This window comes from Leptodactylus fuscus, chromosome 1, assembly GCF_031893055.1.
Source record: "Leptodactylus fuscus isolate aLepFus1 chromosome 1, aLepFus1.hap2, whole genome shotgun sequence".
Classification (NCBI taxonomy): domain Eukaryota; kingdom Metazoa; phylum Chordata; class Amphibia; order Anura; family Leptodactylidae; genus Leptodactylus; species Leptodactylus fuscus.
In genome coordinates this window covers 7,134,064-7,159,224 of record NC_134265.1, presented here as the reverse complement: position 1 = coordinate 7,159,224, position 25,161 = coordinate 7,134,064, and the positions used below count along the sequence as shown (strand labels likewise).

General features: G+C 45.0%; 2 protein-coding genes across 2 annotated transcripts in view; both read right to left on the bottom strand.

The window, feature by feature from the left end:
* LOC142194383 (uncharacterized) overlaps window positions 1-25,161 on the bottom strand; it is a 386,321-nt gene that overhangs the window by 296,233 nt on the left and 64,927 nt on the right. The gene's annotated exons all lie outside the window — the stretch shown is intronic.
* LOC142189813 (uncharacterized) lies at window positions 3,546-7,942 on the bottom strand. Its single transcript, XM_075262253.1, has 6 exons — window positions 7,801-7,942; window positions 7,491-7,670; window positions 7,289-7,412; window positions 7,114-7,205; window positions 6,501-6,603; window positions 3,546-5,865 (listed from the first exon to the last, which is right to left on the bottom strand). Exons 1-6 carry the CDS (start codon window positions 7,876-7,878, stop codon window positions 3,716-3,718), a joined length of 2,727 nt encoding a protein of 908 aa, XP_075118354.1. The 5' UTR covers window positions 7,879-7,942; the 3' UTR covers window positions 3,546-3,715.

Below are 25,161 nucleotides of genomic sequence, written 5' to 3'. Positions count from 1 at the left end.
ATACGGTAATAGGTATATTGGATGGATTCCAAATTCCGGGTAGGCCTGGGCCGTCAAGTGATGCAATCCACACAGAGACAAGATGAATCTGAGCTAAAACATAAGTTTATTGTGTACATCGAGCCTTCTTCTAGCCATTTTGGTAGGCGTTCATAGGCTATGGTCAGTGGCGTAACTAGGAATGGCGGGGCCCCGTGGCGAACTTTTGACATGGGGCCCCCCCCATCCCAACTGACGCCGAAGACCTCGACCGACCCCCTCCTCCGCACTCTATTATGTCCCTTACTTGCCCCTGCACACAGTATTAACCCCAATAGTGTCCCCTGCACACACAGTATTAACCCCAATAGTGTCCCCTGCACACACAGTATTAACCCCAATAGTGTCCCCTGCACACACAGTATTAACCCCAATAGTGTCCCCTGCACACACAGTATTAACCCCAATAGTGTCCCCTGCACACACAGTATTAACCCCAATAGTGTCCCCTGCACACACAGTATTAACCCCAATAGTGTCCCCTGCACACACAGTATTAACCCCAATAGTGTCCCCTGCACACAGTATTAACCCCTATAGTGTCCCCTGCACACACAGTATTAACCCCAATAGTGTCCCCTGCACACACAGTATTAACCCCAATAGTGTCCCCTGCACACACAGTATTAACCCCAATAGTGTCCCCCGCACACACAGTATTAACCCCAATAGTGTCCCCTGTACACAGTATTACGTTCCTCTGTGGACACCCATAAACAATTATTATACTTTTCAGACCCCAGAGTATAATAATCGGAGACCCGGGAAATAAAAACATAAAAAAAAACAAAAAAACACTGTTGCTTCTTACCTGTTCCCCGGCTCCTGTGCTGTACTATCCTCCTCTCGCGTCCTTCGTTAATGACGTCGGACGTCACATGACCCGGGAAGCATGCCGGGTTCATGTGACGTCAGAGACGTCAGACAGCAGTAGGACGGAGGCCTGGCAGGATCGCGGAGAGGTAAGTAACAGTTTTTTTATGTTCCCTTACCTCTCCGGTCCGCCGATCATTATACTCGGGGGTCTGCAAAGACCCCCGAGTATAATGATAGCCCTTGTGGGGCCCGCGGTGTCACTTGCCGATCCCGGCCCAGCCAGGATCGGCAAGTGAATAGGGCCCGTAACTGCCTATTGAAAAAAAACCGCAGCGGTAGCGGCTGTCACCGGGTCCCCTAATGGCCCGGGCCCTGTGGCAGCTGCTACTGCTGCTACCACGGTAGTTACGCCACTGGCTATGGTACATATATAGGCGTACATTTGATTATAGGCGTATATAGGCGTACATTTGATTAATAATCAAATCAAATCAATCAAATCAAAATAAATCAAATCATATCAAAATAAAAATCAAATCAAAATAACATACAGGTATAGGCGTTGATAAGTTGGCTTTCCTAAAGAAGGCCAGCTGTTGTTGACTGTTTCCAAATTAGTTGGAGTCTAGGGTCCGGATCCCTACTCCCTCACCATATACTTAAAATGAAGACACAGACAACTGTATCTGCACATAAGATGGCGTGTGCGCGCCTAAGAAAAGGTTCATGCTTTATTTATACACAGTTTCTTAAGCGTTATCTAAAATATGCAATAAGTGATTGATTATACAAAAATATATTCAAGGTAACGAGCCATCTGCACTTGGTGGTTCAAAGCCAAAAAAACTATTAATCAGTCCTTTCCCTACGTGGGTGACCTTCTTCTATAGCAAAAAGCAGATAAGACAAAAATGTTCTCCTTGAGTTCTTCATCTTTGGTTAACTCTTTCCTCTCAGCGTACATTTGATTAATCATGAAACATTCTGAATCAGCAGTTTCAATATAAATGTATGACATAACCACTCCTAAATTAGGAAAGTCCCCCCTCGTCTGATATATTCTGGGGCTACTTCAGGTTATGTCATGTCGTGTTGTGGAAGGTTGAAGTCCTCATGACTACCTACTATTAACTCGATCTGTTCTGTATTAATAGAAGTTTATGACTTTATTACGATCTGGTTTATTATCTGTCTTGAGCACATATTCTGATTAATATGGAGAAGCAGATTTTTAACTCTTCAATAAACAAGAGAAATACAGTGTAATTTGTAAGTTGTGACTCCGAGAGTCTGACAACAGAATCATGAACCTCACCATATGTTTGCCCCCCCCCCCCCCAACCTCTAAGCTACTTCCTGCAACCTCTCACCTGCGACGTCATCTTTTTTGATTAGCCAGGTCCGCTGCCGCCATGTCTGCAATGGTCAGTGCCCCTGGTTTACTAATTAGATGAGCACTAATTGACTTAGCATTAGCCTGCACATAGTCCTTACCATACCGATTACACAGGACAGATTGAGATAGGCCTGCTGGGATTTCTCATCATCAATGTCTGTTACTGCATCTGCAGAGGTTTTATTGTATACGGTACTTTAGAAGAATATACAGAAGAATTTAAAACAGTATAGGCCAAAAAAATGCCTCTCGTCACTCCAGACTTGCCAAATATAAAGGACTGCCACAAAAATACAGGTGTGATTCAAATCCAAATGTATTATTCTTATTCTAATTGTCAATGAGTTTAAGGCTAAGGCCCCACGGGCCGTAATTGCAGAGCTAAAGCGCTGCGGAAAGAACCGCGGCGTGAACGCACTGCAGTTCTTTCCGCAGCACTTTCAACAGAAAGTTCGCAGAGTTTTCCTCCGCGGATTTTCTCTTAACATTATATCTACGGGAAAGCCACCGGCGTTTCCGTACATATAATTGACATGCTGCGATTTGCAAAGCCGCAGCAATTTCTTCCACAAATTGGCCATGGAATTCGCATGAATCCCACCCCCTTTGCTTGCACTGTAAAACACAGCGATTTTTCCACGCAGCGTCTCCGCTGTGGGCAAATTGCGGCGTTTACGTCCCATGGGGCCCCGGCCTAAAGGGGTCTTCCCATCTCAGTGTCTCAGCAGTCTGCCTGCAGTGTCTTCTGCTCGTTTCCCGTATCTCTCTTCTCTCCCCCTCCCTCTTGCTGAACACACAACACTTATACACATCAGATAATCTTGGACATAACACTCAATGTGTTTTTACTTAGAGAGATAACAGACCGGGCTTTATCAGCAAACTGCAATTATCTAAGTTAATTGTCCTGCCAGCAACAGCAGTCAGTGATGTCACTTGTCCTATCTCCCAGGTCCTTGGTTATAGCAACGATGTGTAAACAATGGCAATACTAAAGTCACATACCAGGCAAACAAAGCAGAATTTCTAAAGCAATATATTTAGGAAAAGGCTTCAATTTACATAAACTACCAATTTAGATTTAGAATCCTTGAGATGGGACAAACCCTTTAACAAAAAAAAGAAAATGGCTCCCACCCTAGATGAGCTGTTTATGTTTTATGATGTGAATGAAAAAGGGGGGGGGATAAAACATTCATGAAAAAAATAATTTTCTTCTGAGTGATTTTCCTGATGTTTAAACAGATTGATTTTAAAGGTAAAACATTTCCCACATTCTGGGCATGAACATGGCTTCTATCCTGTGTGAATTTTTTCATGTTTAACAAGTTTTGATTTACAAATAAAACATTTCCCACATTCTGAACATGAATATGGCTTCTCTCCTGTGTGAGTTCTTTGATGTATAACAAGGTATGATTTAGAGATAAAACATTTCCCACATTCTGGGCATGAACATGGCTTCTATCCTGTGTGAATTTTTTCATGTTTAACAAGTTTTGATTTACAAATAAAACATTTCCCACATTCTGAACATGAATATGGCTTCTCTCCTGTGTGAGTTCTTTGATGTATAACAAGGTATGATTTAGAGATAAAACATTTCCCACATTCTGGGCATGAATATGGCTTCTCTCCTGTGTGTATCTTTTGATGTCTAGTAAGTTCTGAATTAGATATAAAACATTTCTCGCATTCCATGCATGAATATGGCTTCTCCCCCGTGTGAGTCTTTTGATGTCTAACAATTTCTGATTTAGAGATAAAGCATTTCAAACATTCTGGGCATGAATATGGCCTCTCTCCTGTGTGTATCTTTTGATGGCTAAAAAGTTGTGATTTCTTAGCAAAGTCTTTCCCACATTCTGAACATGAAAATGGTTTCTCCCCAGTGTGAATCTTTTGATGTTGAACAAGACTTGATTTCTGAGAAAAACATTTCCCACATTCTGAGCATGAATATGGCTTCTCCCCAGTGTGAGATATTTGATGTTTAACAAGATTTGATTTCTGAATAAAACATTTCCCACATTCTGGGCATGAATATGGCTTCTCCCCAGTGTGAATGTTTTGATGTTGAACAAGACTTAATTTCTGAGAAAAACATTTGCCACATTCTGGGCATGCATATGGCTTCTCCCCTGTGTGAACCTTATGATGTATAACAAGTTCAGAATTAGAGAGAAAGGATTTCTCACATTCTGAACATGAATATGGCTTCTCCCTCGTGTGAGTCTTTTGATGTCTAACAAGGTCTGATTTAGAGATAAAGCATTTCAAACATTCTGGGCATGAATATGGCTTCTCTCCTGTGTGTATCTTTTGATGTCTCAAAAGTTTTGATTTCTTAGCAAAGTATTTCTCACATTCTGAACATGAAAATGGTTTCTCCCCAGTGTGAATCTTTTGATGTTGAACAAGACTTGATTTCTGAGAAAAACATTTCCCACATTCTGGGCATGCATATGGCTTCACCCCTGTGTGAATCTTATGATGTTGGACAAGTTTAGAATTAGAGAGAAAACATTTCTCACATTCTGAACATGAATATGGTTTTTCCCCTGTGTGAACTCTTTGATGTATAACAAATTTTGCTTTAGAGGTAAAATATTTCTCACATTCTGGGCATGAATATAGGTTCTCCCCTGTGTGAATTTTTTGATGGTCAACAAGTCTTGATTTATGACTAAAACATCTCTCACATTCTGAACATGAATATGGCTTCTCTCCTGTGTGAGTTCTTTGATGTATAACAAGGTATGATTTAGAGATAAAACATTTCCCACATTCTGGGCATGAATATGGCTTCTTCCCTATATGTATCTTTCGATGTCTAGTAAGTTCTGAATTAGATCTAAAGCATTTCTCGCATTCCATGCATGAAAAGGGCTTCTCCCCTGTGTGAAGTTTATGATGTGCAATCATTTCTGCTTTAGAAATAAAACATTTTTCACATTCTGAACATGAAAATGGCTTCTCCCCTGTGTGAGTTCTTTGATGTTTAACAAGATGTGCTTTCTGAGCAAAACATTTTTCACATTCTTGGCATGAAAATGGCTTTTCTCCTGTGTGAGTTCTTTGATGTTGAACAAGTTCTGATGTAGAGCTAAAACATTTCTCACATTCTGGACATGAATAAGGCTTCTCTCCTGTGTGAAGTCTTCGATGTCTAGCAAGATTTGCTTTCTGAGTAAAACATTTCCCACATTCTGGGCATGAATATGGCTTCTCTCTTGTATGAATTTTCTGATGTTGAACAAGTTGTGATGTAGCGCTAAAACATTTCCCACATTCTGGACATGAATAAGGCTTCTCTCCTGTGTGAAGTCTTTGATGTCGAGAAAGATGTGATTTCCGAGTAAAACATTTCCTACATTCTGGGCATGAATATGGCTTCTCTCCTGTGTGAGTTCTCTGATGTATAACACTCCTTCTACGTCTTGTATTTTTCTTAACAGACTGTGATGAATTAGAAGAAATATCTTTCTCCTGATGGGCTGAGGGTATATCTGGCGTAATGGCATGTTCTTCATATGGATCTTGTGTGATACCATGATCCCCTGCTTTATAATCTGTAGATATCAGATGTCCCTCTGAGCTCCTGGTACAGTCATCTGCCATGAAAATTTTTTTTTTACTATTTTTGAATGACATAACCTTAGAAGTATCTTCTACACTGATCTTCCACTGCCTGAGTCGCTTCCACAGGTTATGGTTGCTAAATCAGTTATTCCTAGCCATTGGCATAGCTCTCACGCCCCTACTGTAGTTGAGTGGATTAGGCAACTCAGCCAAATCCAGACAATGGAGACATTGGTGGCGGTAGATTCCTCCACAATTCTCGAAAGCTATAATTGTTTGAAAGCCATAGATTCTGTTTCAGGAGTTTGACAAATTTTGTAACTTGATTTCCTAAACTCCTCTGTTTGGGAGGGAAAATTTTCCTCCTCAGCCAGTTCTTCCTACACTGATGGGCTCCATGGTACCCTTCTCTTCCTTTTCCTCCCTCTCCCCCCTCCCACCTCTGTTGTTGGTCTATTCTTCCTTCTGTTGTTTTTCCCTATTGGTCTCCCAGTATCATGAGCGTAGCCCGTGCCAGTCCAATACCCCCTTCTGCCTCGCTGGGCAGCACTTTTATAGACCCAGGGACTTCTACCGAGAAATCTTAGGTTTCATTTTTTAGGCTTTTGTTGGGCATTTAGGCCCAATTGCACCTGCAGTCCCCTTCTATATAGTGGTGACTCCTCACCTGGGCGGTTCCCTGTAGGAATGTCCTCCTCACACTCCTCATCACCACTCACATAGGGCTCTGTAGTATTAATAGTGCTCAGATCTTTATCTTGATGGAAATTCTGTAATACAGATAAAGTAGATGTCAGCAGAGAGTACAGATGGGAGAATCGATTCGTTAGGAGTCACATTCAACCTGAATATTATAAATTGGTCTTTAACTAAACTGAATACTATGCGATTGCTCTAGGGGGAACTAAAACAGCCGTCATGACATGTATTGTCCAGTGAAAATACAGAGGAGACACGTGTGTGACATCCGGGCATCACATGACATCACCTGTCAGCCTCTCAGCCAATAATGAGTGGTAGGTGGAGAGATTACAATGATGATGTCACACAATATAAGATACTGGGGGCAGGAAGAAGAGACATCTTAGTGATAGTGAAACTATGGAACAGACGTGTTATTCATCACTGCAGGATCCAGAGCAATTGCTCCATTTTCTACTGGAAAACAACTGCAATAGAATTACAGAATAACAGGAGGGTCAGTCTGAGCAGCAGAATACGGTGAATGACTACGACATGCAGAAAACCACAGACACAAGGATGTCACAGCCCGTCTACACATCATAGGGAATATCTCCATCTACCTGATCATCATCCTGTGGAAGAAGAGGACTGGGACATCTCTCCGGTGTTGTCCTCTTACTGGATCTACCTGTAGGAAACACAGACAGGGACTGAATTCATTCTGTAGATACAAATAATGGAAGTCCATGTGTATATAGTCATATCTATTACCTGCTGATGTGAGGGGCTGCTGGTCCTCCATCATCACCTCCTTGTACAGATCCTTGTGTCCTTCTAAATACTCCCACTCCTCCATGGAGAAATAGACAGCGACATCCTGACACCTTATAGGAACCTGACAACACAATGATACAGTCATCCCCCCGACCCCTCCAGTTACTGTATAATGTCCCAGCATTCCCAGCACTGTCACCTCTCCAGTCAGCAGCTCCAGCATCTTGTGGGTGAGTCCTAGGATCTTCTGTCCATTGATCTTCTCCTGTATCAGGGGGTGAGGTGGAGGCCCCGGGAATGGGCTCAGGGTTCCTCTCCATCCATCAAATACAAGGGTCTGACAGCGCCCACTAGAGGTCTTCTTCACTACTGTGTAATCCTGGTTATGGGGAGACACATTAATAAATCTCACTACATACATGTCCAGAGTCCATCACCTCTCCAGTCATATCATCTGTTATTACTATAGATAAGAATGATGTCATGATGACATCATCAGAATCTCTCACCTCTCCAGTAAGCTGGTAGATGATCTCTAGGGTGAGATTTAATAGACTTTCCGCCATCTTGTTCCTGTCTCTTTCCATCCTTGATGGATCAATCAGGAATATTCTCTTATATAGAAGATACTGAGAGGATTCTATATTGTAGGAACCTGAATGGAGAGAAGATGAGACAATTTGGCCCCTTTGCATTCAGTGCAGCAAACTCACTCCGTTCAGATCTCTGAATGATACAATGTTGTCCTAAATGACTAATGATGAGAAATAGAATCCACCTGTGTGTAACCAAGTCTCCGTATAACTGCACCTGCTCTGTGATAGGCTCAGGGGTCTGTATAAAGTGCAGAGAGCATCATGAAGACTAAGGAACACACCAGGCAGGTCCCAGATACTGTTGTGGAGAAATTTAAAGCCGGATTTGGATACAAAAATATTTCCCGAGCTTTAATCATCCCAAGGAGCCCTGTGCAAGCAATCATATTGTAATGGAAGGAGTATCAGACCACTGCAAATCTACCAAGACCAGGCCTTCCCTCTAAACTTTCATGTAAAACAAGGAGAAGACTGATCAGAGATGCAGCCAAGAGGCCCATGATCACTCTGGAACTGCAGAGATCTACAGCTGAGGTGGGAGAGTCTGTCCATAGGACAACAATCAGTCCCTGTACACTGCACAAATCTGCCCTTTATGGAAGAGTGGCAAGAAGAAAGACATTTCTCAAAGATATCCATAAAAAGTCTCATTTAAAGTTTGCTACAAGCCACCTGGGAGACACCAAACATGTAGAAGAAGGGGCTCTGGTCAGATGGAACCAAAATCCAACTTTTTGGCCACAATGCAAAACAATGTGTTTGGGGTAAAAGCAACACAGCTCATCCCCCTCAACACACCCCGATCCCCACTGTCACACATGGTGGGAGCAGCATCATGGTTTGGGCTTTTCTTCAGCAGGGACAGAGAAGATGGATGGAGGCAAATACAGGACCATTCTGGAGAAAACCTGTTGGAGTCTGCAAAAGACCTGAGACTGGGACGCAGATTTATCTTCCAACAAGACAATGATCCAAAACATAAAGCAAAATCTACAATGGAATAAACGTCTCCAGGTGTTAGAATGGCCAAGTCACAGTCCAGACCTGAATCCAATCGAGAATCTGTGGAAAGAGCTGATGCTGCACAAACGTCTCCATCCAACCTCACTGAGCTCCAGCTGTTCTGCAAGGAAGAATGGGCAAGAATTACAGTCTCTCGATGTGCAAAACTGATAGAGACAAACCCCGAGTGACTTGTAATCACAGCAAAAGGTGGCGCTACAAAGTATTAATGCAAGGGGGCCGGATAATTTTGCACGCCCCACTTTTCAGCTTTTGTTAAAAAAGATTTAAATATTCAATAAATTTAGTTCCACTTCACAATTGTGTCCTACTTGTTGTTGATTCGTCCCCCAAAAATTAAAATTTGATATCTTTATGTTTGAAGCCTGAAATGTGGCAAAAGGTTGAAAAGTTCAGGGAGGCCGAATACTTTCGCAAGGCACTGTATTTTAACAGGCATGATGGGAGGAATAGCAAGAGCATTCCACAGCCCAAGCTTCGTGCATTCATAAGGATCATGAGAGGGAGAGAACACACTGTGCACGGAGAAACCACCTCCCGGTCCAGGCAACCAAACCATGAACCAAAAACATTTACAGAAAATCCAGCACTGCGGTCTCCAAATTATATAAAACGTAACTTCTAATTATTGGAAAAGTGTCCATAAAATCACAAGATAACCAGCGTAGGAAGTGAAAAAACATTAAAAAAAAAAACCTTCCAAGATGACTTCACAAATAGACTGACCTACATGGTGTAGCGGCACTTCCTACGCTGGTTATCTTGTGATTTTATGGACACTTTTCCAATAATTAGAAGTTATGTTTTATATAATTTGGAGACTGCAGTGCTGGATTTTCTGTAAATGTTTTTGGTTCATGATGGGAGGAATACATGTATAAAGTCACTATAGAAATGGCCATTAAATCACTATTCATCCTACTAATTTTATAAATGTGAAAGTTTGTGTGTTTGTTCCTTAATCTTAATCCGCTGAACAGATTTGAATGAAATTTGGCACATTGATAGTTTGTAATCTCAATTAAAACATCAGCTACTTTGCATGTTGGTAAATGACATGGCTTCACAACTGTTATGAATTTATGTTCACATACTATATTACACTGCTCCTGCAGCAGCCTTATTTCAGGTCCCAGGTCTGTTATCTCTATGTGTAAACACACTCTGACCCTCAGTGTACATGCATTTGCATATTATTTGATCTGTTCCAGGCAGTGCTGACACACTGACATGGGCAAAACCTTTCATCCAAATTGGCAGTTTGTCAATTTTAAACATGGAATAAGAAAATCTAATTTGTTGCAAACATCAAGAGCTATGAAGGAAGCCAGAAATCACAGACTTCTCCTCAAGTGGAGCTGAGGGAGATCATCAATGCCAACAACACACACATTATATGGTGTGCCAGCGGGTTGCTGAGATACCGGAACAATTACAGACACAGTGCGAAGAACAACTTCAGTGCCAGGACGACTTGAGAGCTGCTGAAATGCCGGAGCAGGCGGATCATCAACGCCAACAACACACTCATTATATGGCGTCCCAGCGAGCTGCTGAGATGCCGGAACAATCACGGACACAGTGCGAGGAACAAATTCAGCAACAGGCCAGCTTGAGAGCTGCCTAAATGCCGGAGCATGTGGATCATCAACATCCCACTCATTATATGGTGTCCCAGCGAGCTGCTAAGATGCCGGAACAATCACTGGCACGGTGTGAGAAAGAAGTTCAGCAGCAAGACAGCTTAAGATGTATTTTCTCCTTTAAACCTTTGTGAATGTGATAATTCTAGGACTAAATGAATTTATAAATGCATGACATTATAGTGTGTGGGGGCCACGAGGAGGACAATATAGTGTGTGGGGGCCACAAGGAGGAAATTACAGTGTGTGGGGGCCACGAGGAGGACATTACAGTGTGTGGGGGCCACGAGGAGGACATTACAGTGTGTGGGGGCCACGAGGAGGACATTACAGTGTGTGGGGGCCACGAGGAGGACATTACAGTGTGTGTGGGCCACGAGGAGGACATTACAGTGTGTGGGGGCCACGAGGAGGACATTACAGTGTGTGGGGGCCACGAGGAGGACATTACAGGACATTATAGTGTGTCATTATAGTGTGTGGGGCCACGAGGAGGACATTATAGCATGTGGGGGCCACGAGGAGGACATTATAGCGTGTGGGGGCCACGAGGAGGACATTATAGCGTGTGGGGGCCACGAGGAGGACATTATACCATGTTTGGGCCACTAACAGGTCTTTATGCTGTGTGTTTCTGGATTATGTTCTCTTTCTAGATTCGGAGGATTTACAGGGAGATTCACTTTCTATTACTCGGCTCCACTGGGAAGTTTGGGCGTCCATTAGTGTCTGTGTAGTGCAAATAGATATGGAGCTACAGAGGAGGGGGGAGCGGAGCTGAGGCCATGCTGGGGAGAGGGAGGAGAACATGTGGCCAGTACTAGGGGGTGACACCGAGCCAAAAGTCTGATCATAGAAGAGGCTGCAGCCTGGAAATGAGGGAGACTGAGTGTATGAGAAGGGCTGAGAGCGAGCACTTACCTCCTCCTCGGGCACAGCAGCCGTCTGCTCACAGGAGATTCTATTTCCTAAGGGGTTAAAGGACCTCTGATTACATCAAGACTATGTGACCAGGCTCTTGTGTGGGTGGAGAAGTTCTGCATTGTACAGGAATGTGTGTAAGGAAGTTGCTGAGGGCAGAGACTGATAAGGAGATAATGTCTGCGCCTGCGCCATCCACCCTCAGGGCTCTTTTACACTTTGTTACATGTCTTGGAAGTTTTACTTTTGGTTATCAGTAGAATAATGTCCTAGATACAGAATCTGCACATTTGCATAACAGCATGTTTCTGGTTTCTTCACCTAGGACAGCAGTCAGATATAGCTTACCTGCACAGAATGGCCGCCTTGTATACAGGGGCGCACCTAATAAACTAGTCAGGAAGTGGTTAATTCTATGATTGCAACGTTACATATAATAAACTATCCAACAACGTATATACGTTCATGTATCACACAACTTATATACGCTCATGTATCACACAACTTATATATGGTCATGTATCACACAACTTATATACGGTCATGTATCACACAACTTATATACGCTCATGTATCACGCAACTTATATACGCTCATCTATCACACAACTTAAATACGCTCATCTATCACACAACTTATATACGCTCATCTATCACACAACTTATATACGCTCATGTATCACACAACTTATATACGGTCATGTATCACACAACTTATATACGCTCACGTATCACACAACTTATATACGCTCATGTATCACGCAACTTATATACGCTCATGTATCACGCAACTTAAATACACTCATGTATCACACAATTTATATACGCTCATCTATCACACAACTTATATACGCTCATTGTTATCGGAACCCAAGTGGTTCCAGTCTCAGATTGTCAGGAGATGTCCAGATTAATGAATTATTACGAGCTCAGAAAAGAAAGATCACCAGGACACAACGTGTGTTCTCTATGATAATTCCCTCAGGAAATAATGGCTTAATGCCAATTTACTCATCACACAATACATCATATATAAATGCATGTTATGATTGGTTAAAGAATAAAATGGGTGTTTAAATATGATGAGCACGTAGACAACACATTAGTTAACACGTGAATGTCCGTGTCCGCCATCTTGTGCACCTGCCAACACTGGCTCATTGTCAGTAGACCTTGGAATTAGAGATGATCGAGTACTGTTGGGATCAGCCGATCCGAACAGCACGCTCCATAGAAATGAATGGATGCACCTGGTACTTCCGCTTTGACGTCGGCTGGCCACTTAACCCCCTGCGTGCCGGCTACGTCCATTCATTTCTATGTGAGCGTACTGTTCGGATCGGCTGATCCGAACAGTACTCGCTCATCTCTACTTGGAATGTTTCACAATAAGGCCAAGCTCTTGTATCTTGTTTCCCACATGAAGTGAATATGGGAGTGAGACCTTGGTAATAAGCTGTGAGAAGAACTTGCTGAACAATAAGACATTCTAATGACTCAGCTTCTCATCATATACTGAGTATATTCTCTTAAAGCCATAGACACTATTACCATGGATTATTGATTCTCAGGACATTTTCTAATATTTTTCCACCACACTCATGTATCACACAACTTACATACACTCATAGAGAAAAAACAAAGAAATAGGTATACAGACACTCAGAATGGTGAGGTCAGAAAAAGACCAAAACTCGTAATAGGAATATACAAACTTTAATAGTATCACATTAAAAAGTTATACAAAATATATGATGCGAGTGACACACAGGTAAATGTACAGAAAAGAGCACAGCAAAGAATCCAATATTGCCCAGGGTAGTTATTAGATGTAGTTACACGTGAGTGGTAAACAGAATATATATTATTATTATATATCTATTAGTTTGTGGTATAGACACGATTTTGGATGTAGGGCCCTACTTTGGGAACATATTATGTGTCTCAAAACTATATTTAGTTTTTCCCTCTTATGTGCTAGGTTTGTTTTTATCTTGCTTATATACGCTCATGTATCACACAACTTATATACGCTCATGTATCACACAACTTATATACGCTCATATATCACACAAGTGGTGCAACTATGGAGAAGTCTTGTATACGAGCATGGGAGGTTTTGATAATGGAGGATGTAAGTGTTAGGTATGTCGCACTTGCACCGCATAGGGAAAAGGGCTAGGACTGCTGGGTCAGGTTCTGGCTGTACAGTTGCCAGGGAATAGTGTTTTTTTCAAATCTTAGCCCACCCCCATTACCAGGTAATGTTGCAATTTTGGTATGTTATATATTTATGGGCACGTGGCTATGGCCTCATTCCTTTGGTCTGGAATAGGCTGAAAGCACTGCTCTCTGATCACTCGCATGATGGCGGACTTGGAGAGGCAAATCCTGGATCATATCAAGGCTGGAGGCCGGCGTTGGATTGAGGACCTGCTGAGGAGGGCACCTGAGGATGAACTCCATCTTCCGTAACGTCAGGAGGCGATTGGTCTGGCCTCTCGTAGGACTCACCGCATGAGCAGACCTCCTCTGCATCTCAGCCCCAGTCCCCCGGGCGTGGATTGAAGAGGAAGCCGCAGGGGGCTTCGGATGCGGAGCTGTCAGCTCCTGGACGCGTGTGCCGGTCTGGAGGCCGGAGCGGGGCTGCTGTGCGCGGAGGCAGCAGCCCCGCCTGCGACCGCCGGCATGCGGCCGAAGGGAGAAGTGCACACGCGGCTCACCATGCGTCTAAGATGGCCGCCGGGCCTCCTGCTGGAGCGAGGGGCGTAGTTCTTCAGGATGCCGAGCAGAGCAGGTGGTTCGGGAAGGGGGAGGGGGGTGGTTCAGCAGGGTGTAGGGCGGTTTAGGGTCCTAGCTCGGGTCACTTGCCTGGGGGGGAGGGTGTCCTACCCTTTACTCTCGCCGGTCCTCCAGGACCTCTGGGAGGTATGGCCGTAGTGGGGGTCGTCGCGGGGAGCGGTCACGGGGGTCTTCACGTGGAACCCGCGGGTCTGCTAGCCCCAGGTCTGGTGTTGGAAGGTCGAGTTCCCGGGCTAGGGGTTCCCTGGTGCTGTCGCCTCGTTCCTCTAGGACTTCATACTGGTCAGATTGCTCTTCATAGGGGAGGGGGGGTGGGGAGGGTTTGGTCTCGGAGCAGGTGGTTCGGGAAGGGGGAGGGGGGGTGGTTCAGCAGGGGGTAGGGCGGTTCAGGGTCCTAGCTCGGGTCACTTTCCTGGGGGGAGGGTGTCCCAGCCTCACTGCACTGGGATGGGGTTAGCCCATCTCCTGTATCTCAGACCACTAGTGCCTCCCTTTTTGATTACGCCACGCTGGGTAGGGCATCTACGGAATGGCCTGCTGGGGTCGCCAACACGAGGATAGGGGCTGCTTCACGGGGTCCTTCCCTTTCCTCTTGCAGGTCCTCCAGGACCTCTGGGAGGTATGGCCATAGTGCGGGTCATCGCGAAGAGCGGTCACGGGGGTCTTCACGTGGAACCCGCGGGTCTGCTACCCCAGGTGTGGTGGTGGGAGGTCGAGTCACCAGGCTAGGGGTTCCCTGGTGCTGTCGCCTTGTTCCTCTAGGACTTCATACTGGTCAGATTACTCTTCAGGGGGGAGGGGAGGGTTTGGTCTCGGAGCAGGTGGTTCGGGAAGGGGGAGGGGAGTGGTTTAGCAGGGGGTAGGGCGGTTCAGGGTCCTAGCTCGGTCACTTGCCTGGGGGGGAGGGTGTCCCAGCCTCACTGCACAGGGATGGGGTTAGCCCGTCTCCTGTATCTCAGACCACTAGTGCTTCCCTTTTTGATTACATCACGCTGGGTAGGGCATCTACGGAACGGCCTGCTGGGGTCGCCGACACGGGAATAGGGGCTGCTTCACGGGGTCCTTCCCTTTCCTCTTGCAGGTCCTCCAGGACCTCTGGGAGGTATGGCCATAGTGGGGGTCATCGCGGGGAGTGGTCACGGGGGTCTTCACGTGGAATCCGCGGGTATGCTAGCCCCAGGTCTGGTGGTGAGAGGTCGAGTCACCGGGCTAGGGGTTTACTGGTGCTGTCACCTCGTTCCTCTAGGACTTCATACTGGTCAGTTTGCTCTTCATCTTCAGGTCAGAGCCGTCACAGCTGTTGCAGTAAGGGGGAACGTCGGGACCGTTTCCCTTGCAGGGACCACCGCTCTCGCCATGGGTGCTGCAGGGAGCGAGCCCCCTCCAGGTGCTCTGGAAGGCTCTCTTCCGCCGGACCAGATGTTCAACCACGTGCCTCTTCTTGGCCTTCGTCTCGCCATGGCAACGCATCTTCTTCCCGTCAGGAATCCAGGCTTTCTCCAGTCGCTGACCGACGCCCCTCAGTGTCCCATACCTGCGCTGCGGGTACTCCGGCGACAGACCAGCGCCCCTTGAGCGACTCGCCGCGACTCGCCGATGGATGCTCCTCCGCCTGCAGTGCCTGGGCCGGATACCGGGAGCACAAGAGCCGGTGAGTTGACCTGCTTCCCCTCTTGGGCTGCCCTTTGTAACCTGTACCCTGGCAAAGATTTTGCATCAGTCCTTAGGTGCACGCTTGCTCCTGTAGAGAACACAGCTAATGTTTCACCGTCTGGGGCCGGGGTGGCAGGAGGTTCCCTTTTACTCACGGCCCCTTTGCAAGGTTTAGCTTTTAGGGATTCTATTTTTTTTTTTTAAACTCGTTTTATTGAAGAAGATATAACAAAATAAACAATACAATCAGGAGAGTGCATACACAATACAAAATTAAGGAAAAGAAAAGGGTTCCAAACAAACAAACAAAGATCTGCCACAGCGCCACCCCAACCCAGGTCCGACCATTTCGCACAAATGAAGTGAAACAGGAATGAAGCACCTCGGCGTCGACGGCCGCATAGAAACCCAACATAAGGGGGCTACAGCCCATTCAACAAGTCTCCCTCTCAGGATTCAAAGGCGCCCAGTGCTGAGCGCATCAAGGAGGCAGAGTACTGGGTAAGAGAAGAGTCACACCACGCTCCCCAAACCTTGATGAATTTCTGGGGGCAGCCCCGACCTTTATATATAGTCTGGTTGAACGGAAGGATCGAATTAACCAATTTCCTCCATTGAGACACAGACGGGGATCGTGAGGCCATCCACCGCAGGGCGATGGCCTTCCTGGCGTAAAATAAACACTCCCGAAGGAAAATCCGAGTATGATGAAGCCACACCTCCTCATCCAGTACACCGAATAGACAAAATGGGACAGGGCAATTTAGGACAGCTGTCAGGAGATCTACCACCTCCCTCCAGAAGTCATGTATAACCGAGCAACTTCATACCATGTGCCAGAAGTCTGCCCGGGGATGCAGGCACCTAAGACAATTCGGAACCACGGCCGAAAACCCGGGACCACGGCCATGGGACCACCGCGGATGACCGACCCGCGCAGGACCCTGGACGCCGTCTCACCGACGCGAGGCCTGATCACCCTCATTAGAGTCACGGTAAGTGTATGCATATTCACATGAATATGTGTCATTTGCCTGTGACTGTCGGTGTGTCGTTGTCTGGCTGACAGGTGATCCAGTTGGATCGATTGTCCGGTCTGAGTGATACGGATAGGTGGGTCCTAGAGCCGTAGTCTGAACTTGTTTTTCCTCACTGGTATATATATATATCACCGAGTGTTCAGTCACCTGTGGTGCTGCAGATTCCAGGAAGTGAATTTCTTGCCCTCTTTGATGTAGAGTAGTGCATGTGACCTTTTGGACGATTGCAGCATTTGGTCTGGGCACGGGCCGTCGGTAAAGAGGACGGGTGCTGTAATTTACTTATTTATTGATCCCTAGCATAAGGCTGTCAGCTGGTGGATTGCTTCTGCTTATTCTTTCCTATCTGATATTGCCCAGTGACCGCAACCTTTGGTCAGCGGAGGACCTGTCAGCAAGAGTCTGAGACCGGTAAAGGTGACTTTTGTTGGTGGTTGTGGGGTCACATATCTGCCGTGCGCACGCAGATAAGCAATATTGGGACCGTAAGAATGTTGCGGTTGTTCAAGAGGGAACATGTTCTGCCTGACGGGGCACAGACTGCTGTTGATTTAGTTCGAATCAGGGAGGGCAAGAGATATGTGAAAGAAGCTTTGAGAATGTATAAACTGGCTGAGGTGCCTCCTACGGGCCGATTGCAACCTAGTATGTGGAGAAAAATTTTAGAAGAGTCACGGGGAGTGTTAGAAGATAAAGGTTTGCTGGAAGCCGCCCAAGCTCATTACAGGGTCGCAAGGACTCTAGAACGTGAGGGATATGAAAATGCTGAACCTTTGTTTCTTTGTTTGGTTATCTGAAACTTAATGATAAAAAGAATATGCCGAGTATAATTGCTTGTGCGCCACTGCCCTAAAATGGCGCCGAGAGTAGTGGAGATGGGTGGATCTGTGACGTCCGTAGGCAGCTGAATCCTGATTTGCAAGATGTCTGTGTAGCCTGTGGAGCTCCCCGCCCATCCCCTGTTGTCTCTTCTTCCGGACCAACGCCCAGGGATGGCAGAAGTGAGGTTATGGCTGTTCCCACTGGCAGCCATGTTAGTACACCCAGACCAACATCTCCGGCCCTCACCACCCCTCAGATCACGCCCCCTTTATCCGGTGATTCCAGTGATAGCCACATCCAGTTCCTATCACAAACCCTCAAGCCCGGAAGGTCAAACCCCCGGTAGCCCCCTTTTCCGAGTGTCCGAGTGTCTATGCCCAGTTCAGCTATAAAAGACCTCACTGTATACCATTATTATGATGTTTAGAGGATTATCCGTTCAAAACTTTGGTTGGGATCTAGTAAAGAAAAGGAAAATTGGGAAGGAAGGAAATTTCCCTTAACGTCAATTATAGTTTAAGAGATTCTGAACACTTGTGGTAATTACTAGAGTGAGGTTTGCTATGAAAATAAAAAATTGTGCAAAAATATTAATGTGTAATTTTGGTGTCAGTATATTAACTGCTGTTTGAGTTTTATTCCTATTTTATTTCTGTAGAGGGCAATCAAAGCATTTCAATTGACTGCCAAGAGCTTCAAGGTCGTTTTATCTCATAGACTGCCAGATGCTGGAGGACGCGCAGAGAAGATGAAACTTGGCTTTGTGCCAGCACCACAGTCCACAATCTATGCATTATATCCAAAGGAGTGATTTAGTACAAAAAAAAAAAAAAAAAAGGGGGTTAACTTGAGTAACGTATAATGACAATGTGTATACAGGGATATCCAAGCATATGATGTCATGGTTATTTTTTGAATTATTGTTTGTCTGGTATTGTCTTTCAAACTGTTGTATCCACAAAAGAGCAAAAAGGTGATAGTTAAAATCTTTGTGCAGAAGTTCAAGGCACACAGAGATTGGATTACTGGTATCATCTATGTATTACAGAGAATATTCTGATTTTTACTTGTTTGTTTATATATCTATGTGTTTATGTTCTATTTATGGGAATGGGGAATAATGAGATGAAACTCCTTCTTTGTGTCTTATTGCATGGGTATGTGTTGAAATTTATGTTGGAATTTTATATCCCGTTATGCTAATTATTCTAATGTGTCTTCTTCTTGTCTAAAAAATTTACCATAAGAGACCAGAATCCTTTTCCTGAGCTGACTCAGATCACGGTTATGAGGGAAGGTAACTCATCTGGTCTGTGCCGTATTTTAATCTTTGTATATTAATCTTTATAATTTGTATCATACAGAAGCGTGCACAATATCACACTAGCTTCCGTTCTCTTCTTATGTAGTCACTGATCCCACATAGAATTGTCTTAGTAAAGCATTTGGTATTGCCTTCTTTAAAGCCGTACCCGACCCCTTAAGATAGTTGGAAAAACATATAGTGCAATAAGAGGGGTACGGTAGAAGGTTTTTCTTGTTAGGACTGTGTTGTTAGCAACATTTTGCTCTTAAAAGTAAAATTCTAGGTAAATTCTGATAATCTGGAATTTTGAGACGTCCATCCGATAATCCGGAATATAGTGTGAAATTGTGTTAAACATGTATCTTAGTCAATGAGTGGTCACAATGTGGTAGATTATGTGAATCGTGAAATGAATGGTTGAAAAATGTTGATGTAATGAAGAGGTGCCAGAAAGTGGAAAGAAACAGGAGGTTTAAGTATGTTGCCTAAGTTTAGGATGTCAAAGAGATGGAACTTGGAATGTTGAACCATAAAGTGATGTGATAATATGCACATAATAGGATGGGTATCAGATTTTAGGGTGAAGCGAGTGGAAAGATTTCGCAAGAAAGTGAACATAGGTTGAGATAAGCTGATTGAAACCAGGATTGTCCCCATTGTAGGAAAACCGTTATTAAAACTTAGAAACTCAGTAAGGTGTCCGAATTTGAAAACGTGTATGTGTATGCTGATTGATAAAAAGACGTAGCACAGATTATCTTTGTAATGATGTTTTGGTTTTAGGAAAAAGAAAAAGAGAGAGAAAAATTCCTGTGTCTATACTAAGTGAATTAGAAGTCACTCTCATACCTGTTGTGTAATGTCCTGTGTGTATGATTGTGTTGTGTGAACAGGAGATTGATTGGATACCTCCGTTAATGTTTCTGCTTTCTCTGCTGATATATATATATATATATATATATATATATATGTGTGTGTTCTGAATATGTACCTAACCTTATTGTATTGATATTATGAGATTGTACAAGTGTGTTTCTGTTTCTTTAAGAGAGATTGCTGAAGTCTGTAGTCCTACACAAGACACAGCTATGAGATACAGGGGGGGGATACCCAGCCGCAGCTATGAGTGGGATGAGCAGCTATGTGAGCTGCAGCATGATAAGATAGTACTGGCTCTTCTTGTATTGTCTAGCTTTGACCTTGCAGAGACTCTCTCACAGAACATGAAGTACTTGTGGAAAAAAAAAAAAAAGATCCAGTCCATGGAACATTAAGATTATGTTAAAGTTCATTTCTCTGACAAGTCACATTTGCTTGCTGCATTAGAAGGTTTTTGTTTTGGTTTTGTTTGTGTTTTTTTTTTTCCAGGGGGGGAAAGACAGCACAGCCATTGTTGTTTGTTTTCCTGCACGCCCCATCCTATTTGTTACCGTTGGCAGCTGCACCTATTCTTTCATTAGGGGTGACCATCTTTAGTATCCCAGTCCCTAGCCTCTTTCAGCTCTCACCCCACCTGTCTGTTAGGTCTTCGTGTTTAGAGAGCCAGAAGTTGTCGGGGCCAAGTTTAGCTTGGGAACAACTGACCAACACCCGCAGGCAGGGCCTAGTCAGCCAGTAGTGCCAGGGAGAGTTTTCCTACCCCATTCCCATAGAGGTGCATGCAGCATTCAGTGTATGGTTGTTTGGGCATTGACACAACCGAACCGTGATGTTATCAATATCTTCAAAGGGGGGTGGGGTGAAGAAGCCTAAGATAACTTAAGAAAACTTTGCTGATATGAATCTGTTGATAACTTTTTTGATTGAGCTCTATTATAGATGGTCTTATATTTGGGGAAAGATGGTGAATCCTGCATCAGATATGCCACAGTCACCGTATATGAGGTAAACCAAGTGTAAGGAGACCTATTATGGGACTCCACGGGTCTCAGCTGAACTTGAAGCCATCGCTTGAACATGGTACAATGTCTGAGGGTAGGTGTTGGATATATAGTAGAATTATGGTCCGATCTGGAGGGCAAGGACTTTTGTGTGATGGAGACCCTGCAGCTGCTCATAGGTTGGTATAGTCAGAAGTCATGTACAAGTCCTGGTGTCTGGTGGTAAGAGAGTATGTACGGAGAACATTGTTCCCACTGATGGCATAAGCAGATTATTATTATTAAGTGCACTGTTTAGTAGTAGCCATGTGTGACCTGGTGAGCGGAGGATGGGCAGCTGCAGGATTTAGCATCACTATAGTCAGATATATATGTGAGCCCGCACGGCATGTGCTAGGCCAGTGAGCCAGGCCTGAAGCCCTTGTACCTGTTCCAGAGATTGCAGGTTGAGTATATACAGTGAGACGGTATGAGTACCGTATTTTCCGGACTATAAGCTGCACATAAAAACCTACGATTTCCTCAGAAATCGTAAGTGCGGCTTATAGTCCGGTGCGGCTTATATATGGATGGAAGCGGCGGCAAAGACTGCGTGCCGCTTCCATACATACATAAAAGGCACCGTAAGGGTGCATTCACACTACGGAACGCCGGCGTGTATCACAGCTGTACACGCCGGCGTTACAGCAGGGCTGCCGGACACTTCCTATTCATTTCTATGGGAGCCGGCATGCGAGCGCTCCCTATAGAAATGAATGGAAAAAAGCAGTCCATTCATTTCTATGGGGAGCGCTCGCATGTCGGCTCCCATAGAAATGAATAGGAAGTGTCCGGCAGCCCTGCTGTCACGCCGGCCTGAAACAGAACGTGAAACTTACCCAGCGGTGCAGGGCGGGCGGGCGGGCATTCAGGCCTCCTCTGCCTCCGATGTTCCGTCCTTCTCCTCCGGCGCTCGCTGATAATGGCCGGGGCGCATGCGCAATATCATAATGCTTCTACTGCGCATGTGCCCTGGCCATTATCAGCTTGCGAGCGCCGGAGGAGGACGGAACATCGGAGGAAGAGGAGGCCTGAATGCCCGCCCACCCTACACCGCTCGGTAAGTTTGACATTCTGTTTCAGGCTTTTATTTTAAAACGGGGGGGTAGTTTAACCTAACGTTTACGGTTGGGCTCTATCAGCATGATTTTGCTGATAGAGCCCCTCCTCGCCTGCCGAGCGCTTCCAATAGAAGCGGCTGGCACGCGGGGGGTTAAGCGGCTGCTGGCAAAGTCTGCCTGCCGCCGCTTTCAATAAGATATAATGCGCACCAGACTGCGGCTTATAGTCCAGTGCGCCTTATATATGAACCGAGACGGACTATAAGGCGCTCATGGGCAATGCGGCTTATAGTCCAGTGCGCCTTATAGTCCGTAAAATACGGTACGTGCTTGGGTGTAGTTGTCTCCCTTCAGGATGGCTTGGGGCATATCTGGTGAGGAAAAACCATCACAAACAGTCTGTGTACAAAGTCCACTAGTTCTGAGGCAGACGTGTCTACGTGTGTCATTATTGGTTACCTGAATCTATTGTCCATAAGTATGCGGTGTGTTTCACACTAAGTTGAAAAGAGGAAAATTGATATTTAGCCCTGTCTTTGGATTGTATTCTTTTATAAATGTTCCAGATGTAATATGTTGTGCTGACTGACTATGTGACGAATCATCAAAGACATATGATTAATGTATATTCTCGAGTTTTTCCCTTTTTCCCTCCAGATTCTAAGTCAGTGGAAGAAACCTATAAACTAAAACCCAAGGATTGGATGGTGATGAGGAGATATATAAGATTCAATGGTCACTTCCGGTTCCTGTTGATCGCCAGTACAGCTGTGAGAGTACAAGGAAAACCTTAAACCTTTGCCCACTTGATGATGTTCTTAAAAATAAATGGGACAATAAACTGTTAGAGGATATGGGCCTTGAGAAGAGAAAATTTGAAGACTGTTGGATCTATCTGAACTTATATTCCTGTTATGTTTCTATAGTTATTATATTCATATTGTATATAGGTCTGACAATAGTCAATGTATATGCTTTTTATGAGATCTGAAGGGTATTTCCTTACAGTCCGGTAGTGAGAGATAGGGACAGACATCCCACCCTGCATTCCCTTTGTCTGGAGCTGTTTCAAGGGGGGATTATTAAGGTCATGTGTATATACATGCTGGTAACTACACCTGTTTTACTGCCAATGAAACATCTGGAGTCAAACTAGGCATATTTGGCTCTGACTTCTGCATGGAAAACTCAAACCACACCCTCCTCCTCTCTCCAAAACCGACTAGCTATAGATATGATCACAGCAGGAAGAGGTGGAGTCTGCTCCATGATTGGTGAAGAATGTTGTACTTACATTCCAGATAACACTGTGTAGAAATTTCAGGGAAAGAAAAATATAATTTAGGGGGGAATGTGAAGGTAGACCATGTCTATTCTTATTTTTATACATGCTTTATACTGCTTAAGAAATTATATTTTTCTTTGTGCAACGTTTATACATTAAGATGGCGCCTGTATCCAGTACCGCACCCAGATGCTGACGCACATGATCGTCATGTGGTTTACAGGAAAGACAGTATCATTTCCTGGGAACTCGAAAGCTAAGAGATGTTGAAATTTAACAGCCAATGACTGATCGCCAGTGTATTCGGATACAAGACGTATATGCTTACAGCCTGCCTTTTTCTTATCTTTCTTGCATTCCTGTATAAAAACTGTAACTTCCTCAATAAACCTCAGTTCTGTGTGAACAGGCATCTCGCTCGTTGCATGGACTGGGATTAACCCTGACATATGTGTCAGAATTCATTCTAGTCAGCGCGCACATGCATGATTGATTTGGAGCAGGTGACTGACCACTGTAAGTGACCCGTACTCTGGCGGGGATTCTCCCTCAACACTACCACCTCCCTCCAGAAGTCATGTATAACCGGGCAACTTCATACCATGTGCCAGAAGTCTGCCCGGGGATGCAGGCACCTAAGACAATTCGGATTCGGCAGCCGACCCATCTTATGAAGACGGGCCGGGGTCAAGTAGTATTGATGCAGAATAAATATTTGGATCAGCCTGTTATTGACCGAGGGTGAAACATACAGGGGGGATTCCAAAATATCCTTCAATGTCTCATCCGTCAGCTCACGAATATTGGTGCGCCAGAGTGTCAGAGCCGGGGCCTCAGATATGGACACCTTGGCGTGGATTAAATGATCATAGAGAGCCCAAATAAGGCCCCCAGGACCCTGAGAGCGCAGCACACCAATCAGCGGATATTCGGAGATAGCACTCGGCTGGGTGGGAAATAAAGAGGAGAGAGCATGGCGTATTTGGAGGAATCAAAAAAATTGGTGGCGGGAGATCTCATGGGAGGCAGTCAGAGAATCAAACGTAACGAAGATTCCCTGCACATACAGGTCCGACAGGGAGGATACTCCATAACGGGACCAAGACCGGGCATCAGACAATCCATAAAGGTCAGGTAGGCTAGGATTGTCCCACAGGGGGGTCTCCGCAGGGGTATCAGAATAGGAAGACACCTTCTGGGCTTGTTGCCAAACTCGTGCTGCCAGAGTGTGGAGGGGTAAAAGTCTACCTTTAAACAATTGAGGGCGAGCTAGCACCGGCCACAGAATGCGCAAGTCCAGATGGTGAGCCAAATGTGTCTCGGGGCCTCGGAGAGGCTCCGAGGTGAGCCAGGGTCTAAGGAAGCAAAGCTGGCCAGCTAAATAGTAAAGGTACAGGTCATCGAGGGAAGCCCCCCCCAAGCTGTTTCGGTCTCTGGAGGGCAGCCAATCTCTATTTGGGTCTGGAGTGGCCCCACACAAAAGAAGTCATCAGAGAATGCAGGTGTTTGAAAAATCGGAGGGGCACAGGCACAGCTGAGTGACTCAATATATATAAGCACTTGGGTAAGACAATCATTTTTATCAAATTATTCCGGCCCACTACAGACAGGGGCAGAGCAGCCCAAGTATGGAGCTTAACTCTAAAGTGTGATAAAAGCGGGAATACATTCAGATCTAAGAACCTCTCATGGTCACTGGAGAGTACTATGCCCAGATACTTGCAGGAAGAAACTACTGGCAGCCCACATAACATCCCATCCCCCACCGCTGCTGAAGCACGACCAATATACATATAAGAA

Coding starts and splice junctions, on each gene's coding strand:
- LOC142189813 (XM_075262253.1), bottom strand. CDS start 7,878: ATGGAAAGAGACAGGAACAAGATGGCGGAAAGTCTATTAAATCTCACC. Junction 7,671..7,800: donor TCTACCAGCTTACTGGAGAG/GTGAGAGATTCT, acceptor CCCCATAACCAG/GATTACACAGTAGTGAAGAA. Junction 7,413..7,490: donor TGGAGCTGCTGACTGGAGAG/GTGACAGTGCTG, acceptor TTGTGTTGTCAG/GTTCCTATAAGGTGTCAGGA.